Below are 16,375 nucleotides of genomic sequence, written 5' to 3'. Positions count from 1 at the left end.
TGACAGTGCACCTGATTGGCTGACTGGCATCTGCTGGCCAGATAGAGGCAGGACATTGTTCTAGCTGGGAGTTAGCAATTGTGTTTGTTGCAGTTGGCATTCAGTTTAGAGGCGGTGGGGGTGAGTTCCCCGGAGGTGAGAGGTCCAAGACTTGCCCACACTTCTTTTTGGGTATCGCATGGTGGTTTGGGGGCCCCAGCTAGTGAGACAGACCTGGGGCCCCCGGCTGTCGTGCGGACCAGTGTTTGTGACCTCACATCTTGTCAGTGTGTCCACAATATTTATACCAAGGACACAATGAGAAAGCCCTGCACTGGTCCGTAGATCTGTCCAGTCAAGAAAAACCCTGATTGACCCACAGGGGTATAAGCAGAGCTGATTAGTCAGAACTACTGACAGAACTACCCCATGACACAGTAACTAGAAGCAGCCCCCCATGAGAGTCAGGGGTCTTCTAGACTCCTATATCTCAGCATGTTTGCTCCCTAAAATTGTGTGTCCCTTTTTTTAAGTCTTTTTCGTTGTTTTTTTACAGAAAGATGGCTGTTTAATTGGATGAAATGTCACTGACATGTGCACACTCAGTGCACTCAGGCAACAAAGGACAGTCGCCTGTAAACAGCGCCACTCCATGGATAAGGAAAATATAACTCCTTTATTCAATCACCATACATAATTCTCAATTCAAATCATGAAGGAGTCCACATGCCGATCCCCGATTCAGTCTATCCTTATTGATTGCTAATTTTCCCATGATCAATGGCTATACGTGAGTTTTCAGCAGTGAATTATGTATTTGTGATTGAATAAAATTGTAATATTGTCCTTATCCATTGAGTGGCGCTGTTTATAGGCCCCTCTCTGTCTTCTTTGTTTGCCGAAAAGATGGCAGTTATGATGTTTCTTCATTTCGTTGGACCATATTTTTTGGCATATAAGACGCAGTGATTTTTTCTCCCCATTTTTGTGGGAGAAAAAGTCCCTGCGTCTTATAAGCCAAATACAGGGGGACCCCGATTTAAGAACGCCCTGCTGATACGAACCGCCGTGATGTCGGATGGGGACTCCCTTTATTGTGTCCCCTGTGTGGTCCTCCGCTTCCTCTGGTCTTCTCCGCTCCCCCCACTTCTCCCCGTGGATTAGTACAATTAGTGGCTCACCTAATCCACAGCTTCAGCAGTGATCAGCAGAGCTCTCCTCTCCTGCACAGCTCCCCCAAGTGTCGGCTTCTGATGATGCAGGAGAGGAGAGGTCTGCTAATTGCCCCTGGAGCTGTGGACTAGGTGAGCGAGGGGACAGAACAGCAGCCAAGGAGAACACAGGGGGGACAGAAGGGCAGCCAAGGAGGACACGGGGGGACAGAAAGGCAGCCAAGGAGGACACGAGAGGGCAGAAGGGCAGCCAAGGAGGACACGGAGGGACAGAACGGCAGTCAAGGAGGACACAGGGGGGACAGAAGGGCAGCCAAGGAGGACGCGGGGGGACAGAAGGGCAGCCAAGGAGGACACGGAGGGACAGAACGGCAGCCAAGGAGGACACAGGGGGGACAGAATGCCAGCCAAGGAGGACACGTGGAGACAGAAGGAGACACAGAAGGACACATGGGGACGCAGGAGGACACATAATTTGGGGAGGAACATCTACAAGACGCTCCTGGACCATGGACGCACCAGGTTCAGTACATTTTTTCCCTTGTTTTTTTTCCTCTTAACCTAGGTGCATCTTATAGTCCAGAGCGTCTTTTATATTTAAAAAAATGGTACTTTATAAATTTGTAGGCGACTGCACATGTGGAGGCTTTTTCTGCACCAGCCCAGTATTCCCAAAGACTGGAAGCAACATTGCTGGTCGATGACCCAAGTTGGGAGAGCGTAATGCATTGTCCTCTCACACACTTAAACAACTTACCTCAGTTGTCTAACTTTACTACTGAAACAAGCTCCTCTTGAAGGTGACCTGAAATGGGGCATATGTTAGACATTTTCTTAAGTACCTTCTAGCAAAGCAGTGCGGAACTCAAAAAATAATGTGCCATTCTTTTCCATTCATCCTGTTACACATGGTCCTCTTTCCACCCAGATGTTACTTACCAATAAGTGGCACATTTTCTGAGGGTGGCATGCTCTCCGCCACCAACAGCTGAAATACTGTGAGAGCCAAGAGGACAGTGACTCCCAAAGACACCTTTTCTCCAGAGTCTGCAGGGAGGTAAAAGCCCAAGGGTGCTAGGAAAGAGATCATCACACAGGGGAGGAGCAAGTTGAAGATGTAGAAGGAGGCCCTTCTCTTCAGCATAAGTGTGTAGGTGACATCAGGGTATGGTTCAGAGCAGCAACCATAGGTTATAATATTCTTCTTGGCTGGCATCCCTAGAACCTCCCATTCCACATTCTCGACAAAGTCTGTCAAGTCTCCCGTGTCTAAATGATTTAGGATATCGATCTGATTGCCATTGTACGTCCATGAACCAAAGGTCAAGCGACACTGTTGGCCATCAAATGGGAAGAAGGAGACGTCTACTTTACACGAGCTCTTGGTGATGGCCGGGGAGTCCCACATGATCTGACCATCATATCTAATCACAACGTTGGTTTCCATAGAGCCTGTGAACTGGTCATCAGCACTGGACAAGTAGAAAATTAAAATCAAGGAGGAGAATACACCACAGTGGAAGAACTAAAATTACAAAAAAAAGTGAGTTATTCAATTAAGACTTTCATATTCCATAAAAGAAAATACCGTCATTATCTCAAATTTGAAGATTAAGACCGCATACCGCAATGTGATGACAGAACCATTGGACCCACTTACCGACAGAGACCGACATATACAGTCACCCTTATTGAGCAGAACTTAAAGAGTTTGGCTAAGAAAACCTTGTTAAAAGAATCGTCAGGCAAAAAGAAAAAAAAATGAGTTTCACTTACCTGGGGCTTCTACCAGCCCCATGCAGCCATCCTGTGCCCTCGTAGTCACTCACTGCTGCTCCAGTCCCCCACCACCAGCTAGTTCTGCTTCTACCAGCCCCATGCAGCCATCCTGTGCCCTCCTAGTCACTCACTGCTGCTCCAGTCCCCCGCCGCCAGCTAGTTCTGCTTCTACCAGCCCCATGCAGCCATCCTGTGCCCTCGTAGTCACTCATTGCTGCTCTGGTCCCCCTCCACCAGCTAGTTCTGCTTCTACCAGCCCCATGCAGCCATCCTGTGCCCTCGGAGTCACTCACTGCTGCTCCAGTCCCCTGCCGCCAGCTAGTTTCGTTTTTGCCGACCTCGGGGTCGGCAGGCCGCATTGTGTACATTTTTACACATTCCCGCTGGTGCAGGAACATTAACACATACATTTTTACGCGTTAGCGGTGCAACGCGTAAATTTATCGGTGCAACATATAAATTTTGCATTGCGTTTGCACTGCTAATGCGTAAAAATGTATGTGTTAATGTTCCTGCACCAGCGGGAATGCGTAAAAATGTACACAACGCGGCCCGCCAACCCCAAGGCTGGCAAAACAAAACTAGCTGGCGGCGTGGGACTGGAGCAGCAGTGAGTGACTACGAGGGCACAGGATGGCTGCATGGGGCTGGTAGAAGCAGAACTAGCTGGTGGAGGGGGACTGGAGCAGCAGTGAGTGACTGCGAGGGCACATGATGGCTGCATGGGGCTGGTAGAAGCAGAACTAGCTGGTGGAGGGGGACTGGAGCAGCAGTGAGTGACTACGAGGGCACAGGATGGCTGCATGGGGCAGGTAGAAGCAGAACTAGCTGGTGGAGGAGGACTGGAGCAGCAGTGAGTGACTACGAGGGCACAGGATGGCTGCAGGGGGCTGGTAGAAGCAGAACTAGCTGGTGGAGGGGGACTGGAGCAGCAGTGAGTGACTACGAGGGTACAGGATGGCTGCATGGGGCTGGTAGAAGCAGAACTAGCTGGCGGTGGGGGACTGGAGCAGCAGTGACTGCGAGGGCACAGGATGGCTGCATGGGGCTGGTAGAAGCAGAACTAGCTGGTGGAGGGGGACTGGAGCAGCAGTGAGTGACTACGAGGGCACAGGATGGCTGCATGGGGCTGGTAGAAGCAGAACTAACTGGTGGCGGGGGACTGGAGCAGCAGTGAGTGGCTGCATGGGGCTGGTAGAAGCAGAACTAGCTGGCGGCGGGGGACTGGAGCAGCAGTGACTACGAGGGCGCAGGATGGCTGCATAGGGCTGGTAGAAGCCCCAGGTAAGTGAAACTAATTTTTTTTTTTTTGCCTGACAATTCCTTAAAGTGAAAAAAAGTTTGTTTCTCTTTCCTCTCTGCAGCAAGTAAATAGTAATGGCACTTTACAATAAAACAATCTCATCTGGAGGTGGAGATACAACGGACGGACACATCTGACAAGTAGCACTTTTGACACAAGATCCACCAGTGATGTAATCTTAGGACTATGGTCCACTAGAGCTCTTTTAGCCATGCTTCGGAATTGCCGGCGATTCTGGGAAGCGAGGCTAATGAAAGTTAATGGAGGTGAGCCTACAGGAGCGAATGTGATCTCCCTGCATGCAACGTTTCTGGAGCGATTTAATAGGGGAAAGCAGGGCCCAAAATCACCTTCCTCTAAATCGCTCCGGAAATCGCTCTACTTGCAAAAACAAAGATTTCAGCATGAGATTGATCAGGAATCGGGTCTGTGGTGTATGGGCAGCCAACAGATCTCTCTCTAATCAGATACAATCATAGAGAGATTTGTCCCTTGGTCGGATCTGCCCATCATCACTAGATCTATGGCCACCTTTACATGGGCATTAGTGCAGGTTGAGCAGCTGCAGCTTGGAAATGTAAATGATTAGAAATTTTAGGGAGTAATTTTGAAATTTTAGTTTTGATTTGATTTTGTTTTCAAGTCCTTGTTATACTCAGAATGTGTACTAGACCCTTGCTTGACACATTTTGGTAAGTTACAGGAAAAAGGTTTGTGAAAATTAATTGGATCACTTTTTGCACAGAATTCTAGCAGAAACTGAACACCAGGGAGGTTTCAACCAATCCAAAACATTTGTTCATCCAAACGTCAAAACATCTAAACTTCTGTATGCTTGTTGGATTAGTTTGGCTCTGTAATAATAAAAAGCTGACACATGTCAAGTTTTGGTGATTGGAAGCCTCTGTGGTCAGCAGATGTGACATGTTTGTGTTTGCTGAAGCTCCAGGTATGTGAAAACCTCTGTGGTCAGGAGATATGATATGACTCTTGTTTGGTGACGGTTTCAGTGAGTGGAAAGTTGGAAACATGTGGGTTTGTTTAGCAGATATGACATGGCTCTTGTTTGGTGAAGGTTATGGTAAGTGGAAACCTCTGTGGTCAGTAGATATAACATGGTTCGCATTTGGCTCATGTCTTGGTGAGTGGAGACCTCTGTGGTCAGGAGAAATAACATGGCTCGTGTTTGGTGAAGGTTTTGGTAAATGGAAACCTCTGTGGTTGGCAAGGCTCATGCTTAGCTCATGTTTTGGTGAGTGGAAACTTTTGTGGTCATCAGCTATAACATGGCACGTGATTGGTGATGGTTTTGGTGTTTGGAAATCTCTATGGTAAGCAGATATGATATGGCTCGTGTTTGGTGAAGGTTCTGGTAAATGGAGACCTCTGTGGTCAGTATAACATGGCTCGTGTTTTGGTGAGTGGAAACCTCTGGGTTCAGCAGATATAACATGGTTTGTGTTTGGTGAATGTTTCAGTGAGTGGAGACCTCTGTGGGCGGCAGATATAATAAGCTTTTGTGTGGCTCCAGGCCCGGCCCTAGACTTTTTGCCGCCTGAGGCAATTTTCAGTGAAATCGCCACCGCCCCCCCCCCCCCCTCAAGCCGTTGTTGTGGGGGGCCGCCCGAGCTGGAGGGGATAGCGGGCAGGAAGGGGGTATTGGGCCTAGCGGCGGGGAGGGGGGTCGGACCCCCCCTTCCCTCGCCTGGGTCCCTCGTCCTCCGCTCCCCTCCAGCTTTAAAAAGGTCCGTGCTGTGGCCGCAGGAAGTGACGTCAGTGGAGCGCACGCTAGCCTGGAACGAGGAAGAGGTGAGTAATCCCCGCCCGTTGCCTCTTACGAATAGCTGCAGCCACAGCACAGACCTTTTTAAAGCTGGAGGGGAGCGGAGGACGGGGGACCCAGGCGAAGGAGGGGGGGTCCGACCCCCCTCCCCGCCGCTAGGCCCAATACCCCTTTCCTGCCCGCTATCCCCTCCAGCTCGGGCGGCCCCCCACACACATGGACGGGCGGGTGTCGCCCCCTCAGAAGTGCCGCCTGAGGCAAAGGTTTCACCCCGCCTCATGGGCGGGCCGGCCCTGTGTGGCTCATGTTTTGGTGAGTGGAAACCTCCAGGTTCAGCAGATACCATATGGTTTGTGTTTGATGAAGGTCCAGGGCAGGTGTGTGGAAAAGTCATTGGTCAGCAGATATCATATTGTGTTTGGTGAAGGTTTTGGTGAGTGGAAACCTCTGTGGTCAGACTCAGCAGATATAACATGGCTTGCGTTTAGCTCATTTTTGGTGTGTGGAAACATAGGTAAAACATGGCTCTTGTTTGGCTTGTGTTTTGGTGAGTGTAATCCTCTGTGGTCATAAGATATGACATGTCTCATGTCTGGTGAAGGTTCCAGTGAGTGGAAACCTCTGATGTCAGCAGATATGACATGGCTTGTGTTTGGTGATGGTTCCGGTGAATGAAAACCTCTGTGGTCAGAAGATATGACGTGGCTCATGTTTGGTGAAGGTTCTGGTGTGTGGAAACCTCTGAGGTCAGCAGATATGACATGGTTCGTATTTGGTGAAGTTTCCAGTGATCGAAACCTCTGTGGTCAGAAGAAATGACAAGTCTTGTGTTTGGTGAAGTTGCGGTAAGTGGAAACCTCTGTCGTCAGAAGATATGACAGCTCGTGTTTGGTGAAGGTTGCGGTGAGTGGAAACCTCTGTGGTCAGAAGATATGACATAGCTCGTGTTTGGTGAAGGTTGCGGTGAGTGGAAATCCCTGTGGTCAGAAGATATGACAGCTCGTGTTTGGTGAAGGTTGCGGTGAGTGGAAACCTCTGTGGCAGAAGATATGACATAGCTCGTGTTTGGTGAAGGTTGCGGTGAGTGGAAATCCCTGTGGTCAGAAGATATGACGTGACTCGTGTTTGGTGAAGTTTCCAGTGATCGAAACCTCTGTGGTCAGAAGATATGACATGGCTTGTGTTTGGTGAAGGTTTCGGTGAGTGGAAACCTCTGTGGTCAAAAGATATGACATGGCTTGTGTTTGGTGAAGGTTGCGGTGAGTGGAAACCTGTGTGGTCAACGGAAATGAGATGGCTCGTGTTCTGTGAAGGTTGCGGTGAGTGGAAACCTCTGTGGTCAGAAGATATGACAAGGCTTGTGTTTGGTGAAGGTTCCGGTGAGTGGAAACCCTTGTGATCAGAAGATGTGGCATGGCACGTGTTTGGCGAAGGTTGCTGTGAGTGGAAACCCCTGTGGTCAGAAGATATGACATGGCTTGTGTTTGGTGAAGGTTCCGGTGAGTGGAAATCCCTGTGGTCAGAAGATATGACAGCTCGTGTTTGGTGAAGGTTGCGGTGAGTGGAAACCTCTGTGGCAGAAGATATGACATAGCTCGTGTTTGGTGAAGGTTGCGGTGAGTGGAAATCCCTGTGGTCAGAAGATATGACGTGACTCGTGTTTGGTGAAGTTTCCAGTGATCGAAACCTCTGTGGTCAGAAGATATGACATGGCTTGTGTTTGGTGAAGGTTTCGGTGAGTGGAAACCTCTGTGGTCAAAAGATATGACATGGCTTGTGTTTGGTGAAGGTTGCGGTGAGTGGAAACCTGTGTGGTCAACGGAAATGAGATGGCTCGTGTTCTGTGAAGGTTGCGGTGAGTGGAAACCTCTGTGGTCAGAAGATATGACAAGGCTTGTGTTTGGTGAAGGTTCCGGTGAGTGGAAACCCTTGTGATCAGAAGATGTGGCATGGCACGTGTTTGGCGAAGGTTGCTGTGAGTGGAAACCCCTGTGGTCAGAAGATATGACATGGCTTGTGTTTGGTGAAGGTTCCGGTGAGTGGAAACCCCTGTGGTCAGAAGATGTGACATGGCTCATGTGGGTTTTCCACAAGTGACATCCATGCGAAGGTTTCGGAGTTCAGGTGTGAAAGTGATACGAGAAGTGAGGCAGACTGGAAGCTGGAGGATTAGGGATGGGTTGTGGTTGCGTTTTAAGAGTCAGGCTGAGGATCGGGGATCAGTTTAGGGGTCAGGTGGAGGTTAAAGACTTGATGAAATTGGGAAACTTACAGAAGGTTTTACATTTATAAGTAACGCTGTAGTTATGAGGAACAATGGAGGGCAGTGACATGTCCGCTGCTTTTTCTAATGAATGCAGGTAATGTGCGCTTACACACTTCCATGATACATACGTATGTATTATAAACTGTACATGTTTGTGTAAATATGAACACATTAAGTTGTCCTTTATTTAAAGGACCCCTGAAATGAGTGTCCTTCATTTAGAGGACACCTGAAATGAGAGGGACATGGAGGCTGTTATATTTATTTCCTTTTAGACAATCCACATTGCCTGGCTGTCCTACTGATCCTCTGCCTCTAATACTTTTAGCCATGGACCTTGCACAAGCATGCAGCAGATCAGATGTTTCTGACAACAAATTTAATATTAGCTGCATACTTGTTTCAGGTGTGTGATTCAGATACTGCTGCAGCCAAATAGACCAGCAGGGCTGCCAGGCAACTGGAATGGTTTAACAGGAAATAAATATTGCAATGTCCATCTACCTCTCACTGCAGGTGTCTTAACTTTTTCTCCAAAGTTTTCTTCTAAGTAATATCTGCCAAAGAAATGCCTCTTAACCAGATTTAGCACTGATCAGGAATCAGCCAGGGCCATCAGATTTCCCCCCTTTTTTCCCCACTAGGGGGATGTCCTGCTGGGGGGGTCTGATCGCCGCCAGCTACTTGTGTCCTGCGGGAGGCAGGGGCAAACGCAGGATTTTTAAGGGGGGGGGGGTTCCTGAAAGGTCCAGAAGCACGTATGTCCCCGAGTGCTTCCGAATACAGGTGGCTCCATACTGCCCATGCACAAAAGTGCGCTGGCGTATTACGGAGCTGCCTATCTTTGGAAGTACTCAAGGACACGAGTGTTTCTGAGGGCTTCTGGTAGCAGCAAATGTGAACGGGGTACAGCGCTGGAACAACTCCCCAAGAGAGGAACGGGAGATAGACTTAGTTTGGACAATTCAGTGGAATATGCTATATAGTGTCACATAGCGCAAGCGATACCCATATGATGCAGGGATATATGCATCTGCGGAAGATGGCGGCGCTATATAAATACTAAATAATAATATTTTGCCTCACCAGGATTGCACTTTTATTTAGCTTTCCTGTATGACAAGAACACACACCCAGCCAGCACTAGGGAAAGAGGGAAACAAAGGTGAATGAAGGAGGCTGGTGCACACCAAGAGGGCTTCTGAGCGTTTTTCAAATCAACAGTGATTTGAAAAGCGCTTGACTAATGTTACCCTATGTGGGTGTTCCCACAGCAGCCTTGTGATTTTTTCAAAATCGCTCGTATACTGCATGTAGCATGTTTTTGAGCAATTCATTCAAAAATCGCTCTGAAAATCACTTCACAAAATCACACTCACAAATTGCTAGCGATTGCTATTGTCATTTTGGCGTTGCACTAGCCCAGAGAGAGGAGTGGAGAAATTGAGAATAGCCTGAGATGGAGCAGAGAACTTATCTGTATTGAAGTCCCACATCAGACAGGCTACTTGCCTGTAATCGGACTCCTGTCCCTGTCAGTCTCTCACACAAGTCAGAAAGAAGCCCTCCTGGAGTCTAGGGACTGTCAAAAACTTTTCAGCTTGTTAAACACCTTACCCACACATGCAGTCATAATAACAATGGGGAGAGACCAGACAGATGTTTGCCCACAGACCCTGAGTCCAGGCAAGCTCTGCATCATGCGGTGCATGTTTACCAGCTTGCCTGCACTCTAATTTCATCATGTCTGACACTTCTGTGCTGTGGAGAGTCCAGGACTCCATAATCAACATTCTCTCACTGCAGGCTGCATCTTCTTGTGAGGGAAGCTGGGTTGCCTCTCTCATTCTATTAGCTGGAGGGAAGCACCAGAAGTAAGAAGGGAGGGAGAATGAGGCTGTTTATATTATGCGGGCTTCCCTGGCTGAATACACAGCTCAGTGCAGGGGGGAGGTTCCAGACACCCGGAATAGCCCCCTCAGTTCGCCAGTGGGAGGGGCTCTTCAAAGCCCCCCTCCGCAGCGATTCCCAGCCTCCCCGTCCTTCCCTCCCTCTCCCGCAGGCTATGGGCGGCACAGGTCGGAGATTCGTCCTGCACCGCCTCTAATAGGCTTCAGCCTATCAGACTGCGGCGATCCCTGGCCAATCAGAGGCCGGGGATCGCCGATCTCCTTTACGGCGCTGCTGCGCTGCAGCACAGTATGATGTAAACAGCTGGGATTTCTTCCCCGCGTGTTTACAATTAGCTTGTGAGCCGCGATCGGCGGCTCGCAGGCTGTTCACGGAGACACCCTCCGTGAACTGACATGGAAGTTTCCATGTAATTCCACTTACGACCAGCCGCCGCCTATCGGCGTTAGGCGGTCGTTAAGTAGTTAATGTACTCCTGAACTGAGAGGGGTGATTTGCAAGCTTGCTAGCATTTTGTTTGCGTTGCGGGGACACAGCACATGTCCCACCAGCACCCCCCGGGGGTCCCCGCAGTACTCAGTCAACATCTTCGACTGGTACCGAACATTGAATATGCCTGGACCGCATGTAGTGCGTGCGCACTAATTTAATCCCACGCTGCTTGTGCGCAGTAGGTTTACCACCAGGGGCGTTGCTAGGATCCTAAGAGATCCAGGGCACTTTTGGGCACTCCAGCCAAAAAATGGGTGTGGCCACACACCAGAATGTGGGTGTGGTTATGGGTGGGGCCAAATTTACCTGAACTTAAAGGGACTCAGAGTAGTGCAGTAACTACAGAAAGATGCATACCATTTTGAAGCTCTTTTTCTCCTCTTTCCAATGTTATATAAACTGCCACCCTATGCCTTTTAGTTTTCGCTATTTTCACGATCGAAATCACGGCCGCCATCTTGGATTCCTTATTCAGCATTGTATTACAAAGGACGACACTTTCCCCAGTGTCTGCAGCTCCATTCAGCACAATGCAATGAAATACAAGGAACGCAGGGGGATATAATTACAATCATCATGCTGGTAGGTGTGAAGATATAATTAATTAGTTGTGGGTATGCTTAAAGGCACTGCTCGGAGTCCCTTTAACAGCGGTCTAAGTAGGCCTGCTCAGATAAATTCTGAAGGAACTTGGCAGGTAAGGTATTCTAAACATCTTTGGAAACTGACCACCAATGTTCTGTAGATGTAGACTACCCCAGAACCTTCTGTATAACCTCAGACACTCAGTGATGGTGGGATCAGGGCTCTGTGTGGGCCATACCATTACCATATAACCTCAGACACTCAGTGATGGTGGGATCAGGGCTCTGTGTGGGCCATACCATTATCATATAACCTCAGACACTCAGTGATGGTGGGATCAGGACTCGTGTGGGCCATACCATTACCATATAACCTCAGACACTCAGTGATAGTAGGATAAGGGCTCTGTGTGGGCCATACCATTACCATATAACCTCAGACTGACATTCAGTGATGTTGGGATCAGGGCTCTGTGTGGGCCATACCATTATCATATAACCTCAGACACTCAGTGTTGTTGGGATCAGGACTCGTGTGGGCCATACCATTACCATATAACCTCAGACACTTAGTGATGGTGGGATCAGGGCTCTGTGTAGGCCATACCATTACCATATAACCTCAGACACTCAGTGATGGTGGGATCAGGGCTCTGTGTGGGCCATACCATTATCATATAACCTCAGACACTCAGTGATGGTGGGATCAGGACTCGTGTGGGCCATACCATTACCATATAACCTCAGACACTCAGTGATGGTGGGATCAGGACTTGTGTGGGCCATACCATTATCATATAACCTCAGACACTCAGTGATAGTGGGATAAGGGCTCTGTGTGGGCCATACCATTACCATATAACCTTAGACTGACATTCAGTGATGTTGGGATCAGGGCTCTGTGTGGGCCATACCATTATCATATAACCTCAGACACTCAGTGATGGTGGGATCAGGGCTCGTGTGGGCCATACCATTACCATATAACCTCAGACACTTAGTGATGTTGGGATCAGAGCTCTGTGTGGGCCATACCATTATCATATAACCTCAGATACTCAGTGATGGTGGGATCAGGACTCGTGTGGGCCATACCATTATCATATAACCTCAGACACTGAGTGATGTTGGGATCAGGACTCGTGTGGGCCGTACCATTATCATATAACCTCAGACACTCAGTGATGGTGGGATCAGGACTCGTGTGGGCCATACCATTACCATATAACCTCAGACACTCAGTGATGGTGGGATCAGAGCTCTGTGTGGGCCATACCATTACCATATAACCTCAGACATTCAGTGATGTTGGGATAAGGGCTCTGTGTGGGCCATACCATTACCATATAACCTCAGACACTGAGTGATGGTGGGATCAGGACTCGTGTGGGCCATACCATTATCATATAACCTCAGACACTCAGTGATGGTGGGATCAGGGCTCTGTGTGGGCCATACCATTACCATATAACCTCAGACACTCAGTGATGGTGGGATCAGGGCTCTGTGTGGGCCATACCATTACCATATAACCTCAGACACTCAGTGATGTTGGGATAAGGGCTCTGTGTGGGCCATACCATTATCATATAACTTCAGACACTCAGTGATGGTGGGATCAGGGCTCTTTGTCGGCCATACCATTACCATATAACCTCAGACACTCAGTGATGGCGGGATCAGGGCTCTGTGTGGGCCATACCATTACCATATAACCTCAGATGCTCAGTGATGTTGGCATCAGAGCTCTGTGTGGGCCATACCATTATCATATAACCTCAGACACTCAGTGATGTTGGAATCAGGGCTCTGTGTGGGCCATACCATTATCATATAACCTCAGACACTCAGTGATGTTGGAATCAGGGCTCTGTGTGGGCCATACCATTATCATATAACCTCAGACACTCAGTGATGGTGGGATCAGGGCTCTGTGTGGGCCATACCATTACCATATAACCTCTTAGTGATGGTGGGATCAGGACTCGTGTGGGCCATACCATTATCATATAACCTCAGACACTTAGTGATGTTGGGATAAGGGCTCTGTGTGGGCCATACCATTATCATATAACCTCAGACACTTAGTGATGTTGGGATCAGGACTCGTGTGGGCCATACCATTATCATATAACCTCAGACACTTAGTGATGTTGGGATCAGGACTCGTGTGGGCCATACCATTATCATATAACCTCAGACACTTAGTGATGTTGGGATAAGGGCTCTGTGTGGGCCATACCATTATCATATAACCTCAGACACTCAGTGATGGTGGGATCAGGACTCGTGTGGGCCATACCATTACCATATAACCTCAGACACTCAGTGATGGTGGGATCAGGACTCGTGTGGGCCATACTATTACCATATAACCGTTTTTACAATAGGGACTCCTTTTCTACTCTATGTGAGTCTTCATTGGAGGTAAGATACCTCTTTTTTATATATTATAGATAGCTGTATAGATTTATCTGCACCCTAGCCAATCATGTATTGGGCGCTTCCCCCACCAACCAATTCTGTGTGGCCTACTACTAAGGTAAGTGTCTAACTCACCCCCACCGCCCTCCTCACAGGTGTACTCGATCGGGTGTGGGTTAAACAAAACTTTTAAGAAAAAATTGCACCCAACACCAAGTCTGGATAGTAGCTGAGAAGCCCTAATGAAGAAGACCTATAGCTGAAAGTACTGAGAGTCCCTTGCAGGAGAGCGATGTGACCTCATAGATGACGGACAGTAGCACCTGCCCACTGATGTGGCTGGCTGTGTGTATTCTGTACAGCACTACATAATGTGGCAGTGCTGTATATAAATATAAAGGGAAATAAATAATACAATAGACAAGCACCGGCTGTGATGTCACCGAGAAATGCAAAGTTGTAATTCAGCCTCGGGGCTCGGAGAGTCACCTCTGCTGAAGAACATGAGCTGTGGCACACAGCAGCTGCACCGCAGATAGTGTTACACCTTCCCAGCGAGCCTGGCACAGCGCTGGCCAGAAATCCCTGCACCGGGGAGAGGGATCGGCGCACAGGCGTCTCCCTCCAGCCAGGGGACAGCATCTCCCTCCAGCCAGGGGACAGCATCTCCCTCCAGCCAGGGGACAGCATCTCCCTCCAGCCAGGGGACAGCATCTCCCTCCAGCCAGGGGCACAGGAGTCTCCCTCCAGCCAGGGGACAGCATCTCCCTCCTGCCAGGGGACAGCATCTCCCTCCTGCCAGGGGACAGCATGTCCTCTGCTTACAGGACAAATCCACGTATCTGATGTGTCTCTGTGCAAAATATCTCCACATCCTTCATGTCACAAGTGCCCAGATCTCTCAGAGCTGAATTCACTATCCCAAACACCTGCAACATCACAACACAACTCCGTGTCACTGCCACACACTACACTATTATCCAGTCATTGTGGGAGGAGACACAAACTACTGCAGAGAAACCTCAACTTGGTCCACTGCAGGGAGAAACAAACCACTGCAGGGAGATCTCACCATTGTGGGAGGGGAGGAGACACAAACCACTGCAGGGAGATCCCACCATTGTGGGAGGGGAGGAGACACAAACTACTGCAGTGAGATCTCACCATTGTGGGAGGGCGGAGACACAAACTACTGCAGGGAGATCTCACCATTGTGGGAAGGGAGGAGACACAAACTACTGCTGGGAGATCTCACCAGTGTGGGAAGGGAGGAGACACACACTACTGCAGGGAGATCTCACCAGTGTGAGAGGGGAGGAGACACAAACCACTGCAGGAAGATCTCACCATTGTGGGAGGGGAGGAGACACAAACTACTGCAGGGAGATCTCACAATTGTGGGACGGGAGGAGACGCAAACTACTGCAGGGAGATTTCATCTCACCATTGTGGGAGGGGAGGAGACACAAACTACTACAGGGAGATCTCATCTCACCATTGTGGGAGGGGAGGAGACACAAACCACTGCTGGGAGATCTCACCATTGTAGGAGGGGAGGAGACACAAACTACTGCAGGGAGATCTCACCAGTGTAGAAGGGGAGGAGACACAAACCACTGCAGGGAGATTTCACCATTGTGGGAGGGGAGGAGACATACACTACTACAGGGAGATCTCACCATTGTGGGAGGGGAGGAGACCCAAACCACTGCAGGGAGATCTCACCATTGTGGGAGGGGAGGAGACACAAACTACTGCAGGGAGATCTCACCATTGTGGCAGAGGAGGAGACACAAACTACTGCAGGGAAATTCACCATTGTGGGATGGGAGGAGACACAAACCACTGCAGGGAGATCTCACCATTGAGGGAGGGGAGGAGACACAAACTACTGCAGGGAGATCTCACCATTGTGCGAGGGGAGGAGACACAAACTACTGCAGGGAGATCTCACCATTGTCGGAGGGGAGGAGACACAAACTACTGCAGTAAGATTTCACCATTGTGGGAGGGTAGGAGACACAAACCACTGCAGGGAGATCTCATCTCACCATTGTGGGAGGGGAGGAGACACAAACTACTGCAGGGAAATCTCACCATTGTGGGAGGGGAGGAGACACAAACTACTGCAGGGAGATCTCACCAGTGTGGGAGGGGAGGAGACAAGCCACTGCAGGGAGATCTCACCATTGTGGGAGGGGAGGAGACACAAATAACTGCAGGGAGATCTCACCATTGTGGGAGGGGTGGAGACACAAACTACTGCAGGGAGATCTCACCATTATGGGAGGGGAGGAGACACAAACTACTGCAGGGAGATCTCACCATTGTGGGAGGAGTGGAGACACAAACCACTGCAGGGAGATCTCACCGTTGTGGGAGGGGAGGAGACACAAACTACTGCAGGGAGATCTCACCATTATGGGAGGGGAGGAGACACAAACTACTGCAGGGAGATCTCACCATTGTGGGAGGAGTGGAGACACAAACTACTGCAGGGAAATCTCACCATTGTGGGAGGGGAGGAGACACAAACCACTGCAGGGAAATCTCACTATTGTGGGAGGGGAGGAGACCCAAACCACTGCAGGGAGATCTCACCATTGTGGAGGGGAGGAGACACAGACCACTGCAGGGAGATCTCACCATTGTGGGAGGAGTGGAGACACAAACTACTGCAGG

The 16,375-nt window shown here is 49.4% G+C and overlaps 1 protein-coding gene across 2 annotated transcripts in view; it reads right to left on the bottom strand.

Annotated features, from left to right (window-relative positions):
• The window catches only part of LOC137545356 (neuronal acetylcholine receptor subunit alpha-10-like), an 81,288-nt gene that overhangs the window by 6,079 nt on the left and 58,834 nt on the right, over nt 1-16,375 (bottom strand). For both annotated transcript variants that reach the window (XM_068266494.1, XM_068266495.1), the window contains one exon: nt 2,091-2,623. In XM_068266494.1, the coding sequence (XP_068122595.1) occupies nt 2,091-2,623 (533 nt within the window). The remainder of the gene's footprint in view (nt 1-2,090; nt 2,624-16,375) is intronic.

Source organism: Hyperolius riggenbachi, chromosome 2 (assembly GCF_040937935.1).
Source record: "Hyperolius riggenbachi isolate aHypRig1 chromosome 2, aHypRig1.pri, whole genome shotgun sequence".
NCBI lineage: Eukaryota > Metazoa > Chordata > Amphibia > Anura > Hyperoliidae > Hyperolius > Hyperolius riggenbachi.
Note: the sequence above shows the minus strand (reverse complement) of the source record. Positions and strands in the feature narration are given on the sequence as shown.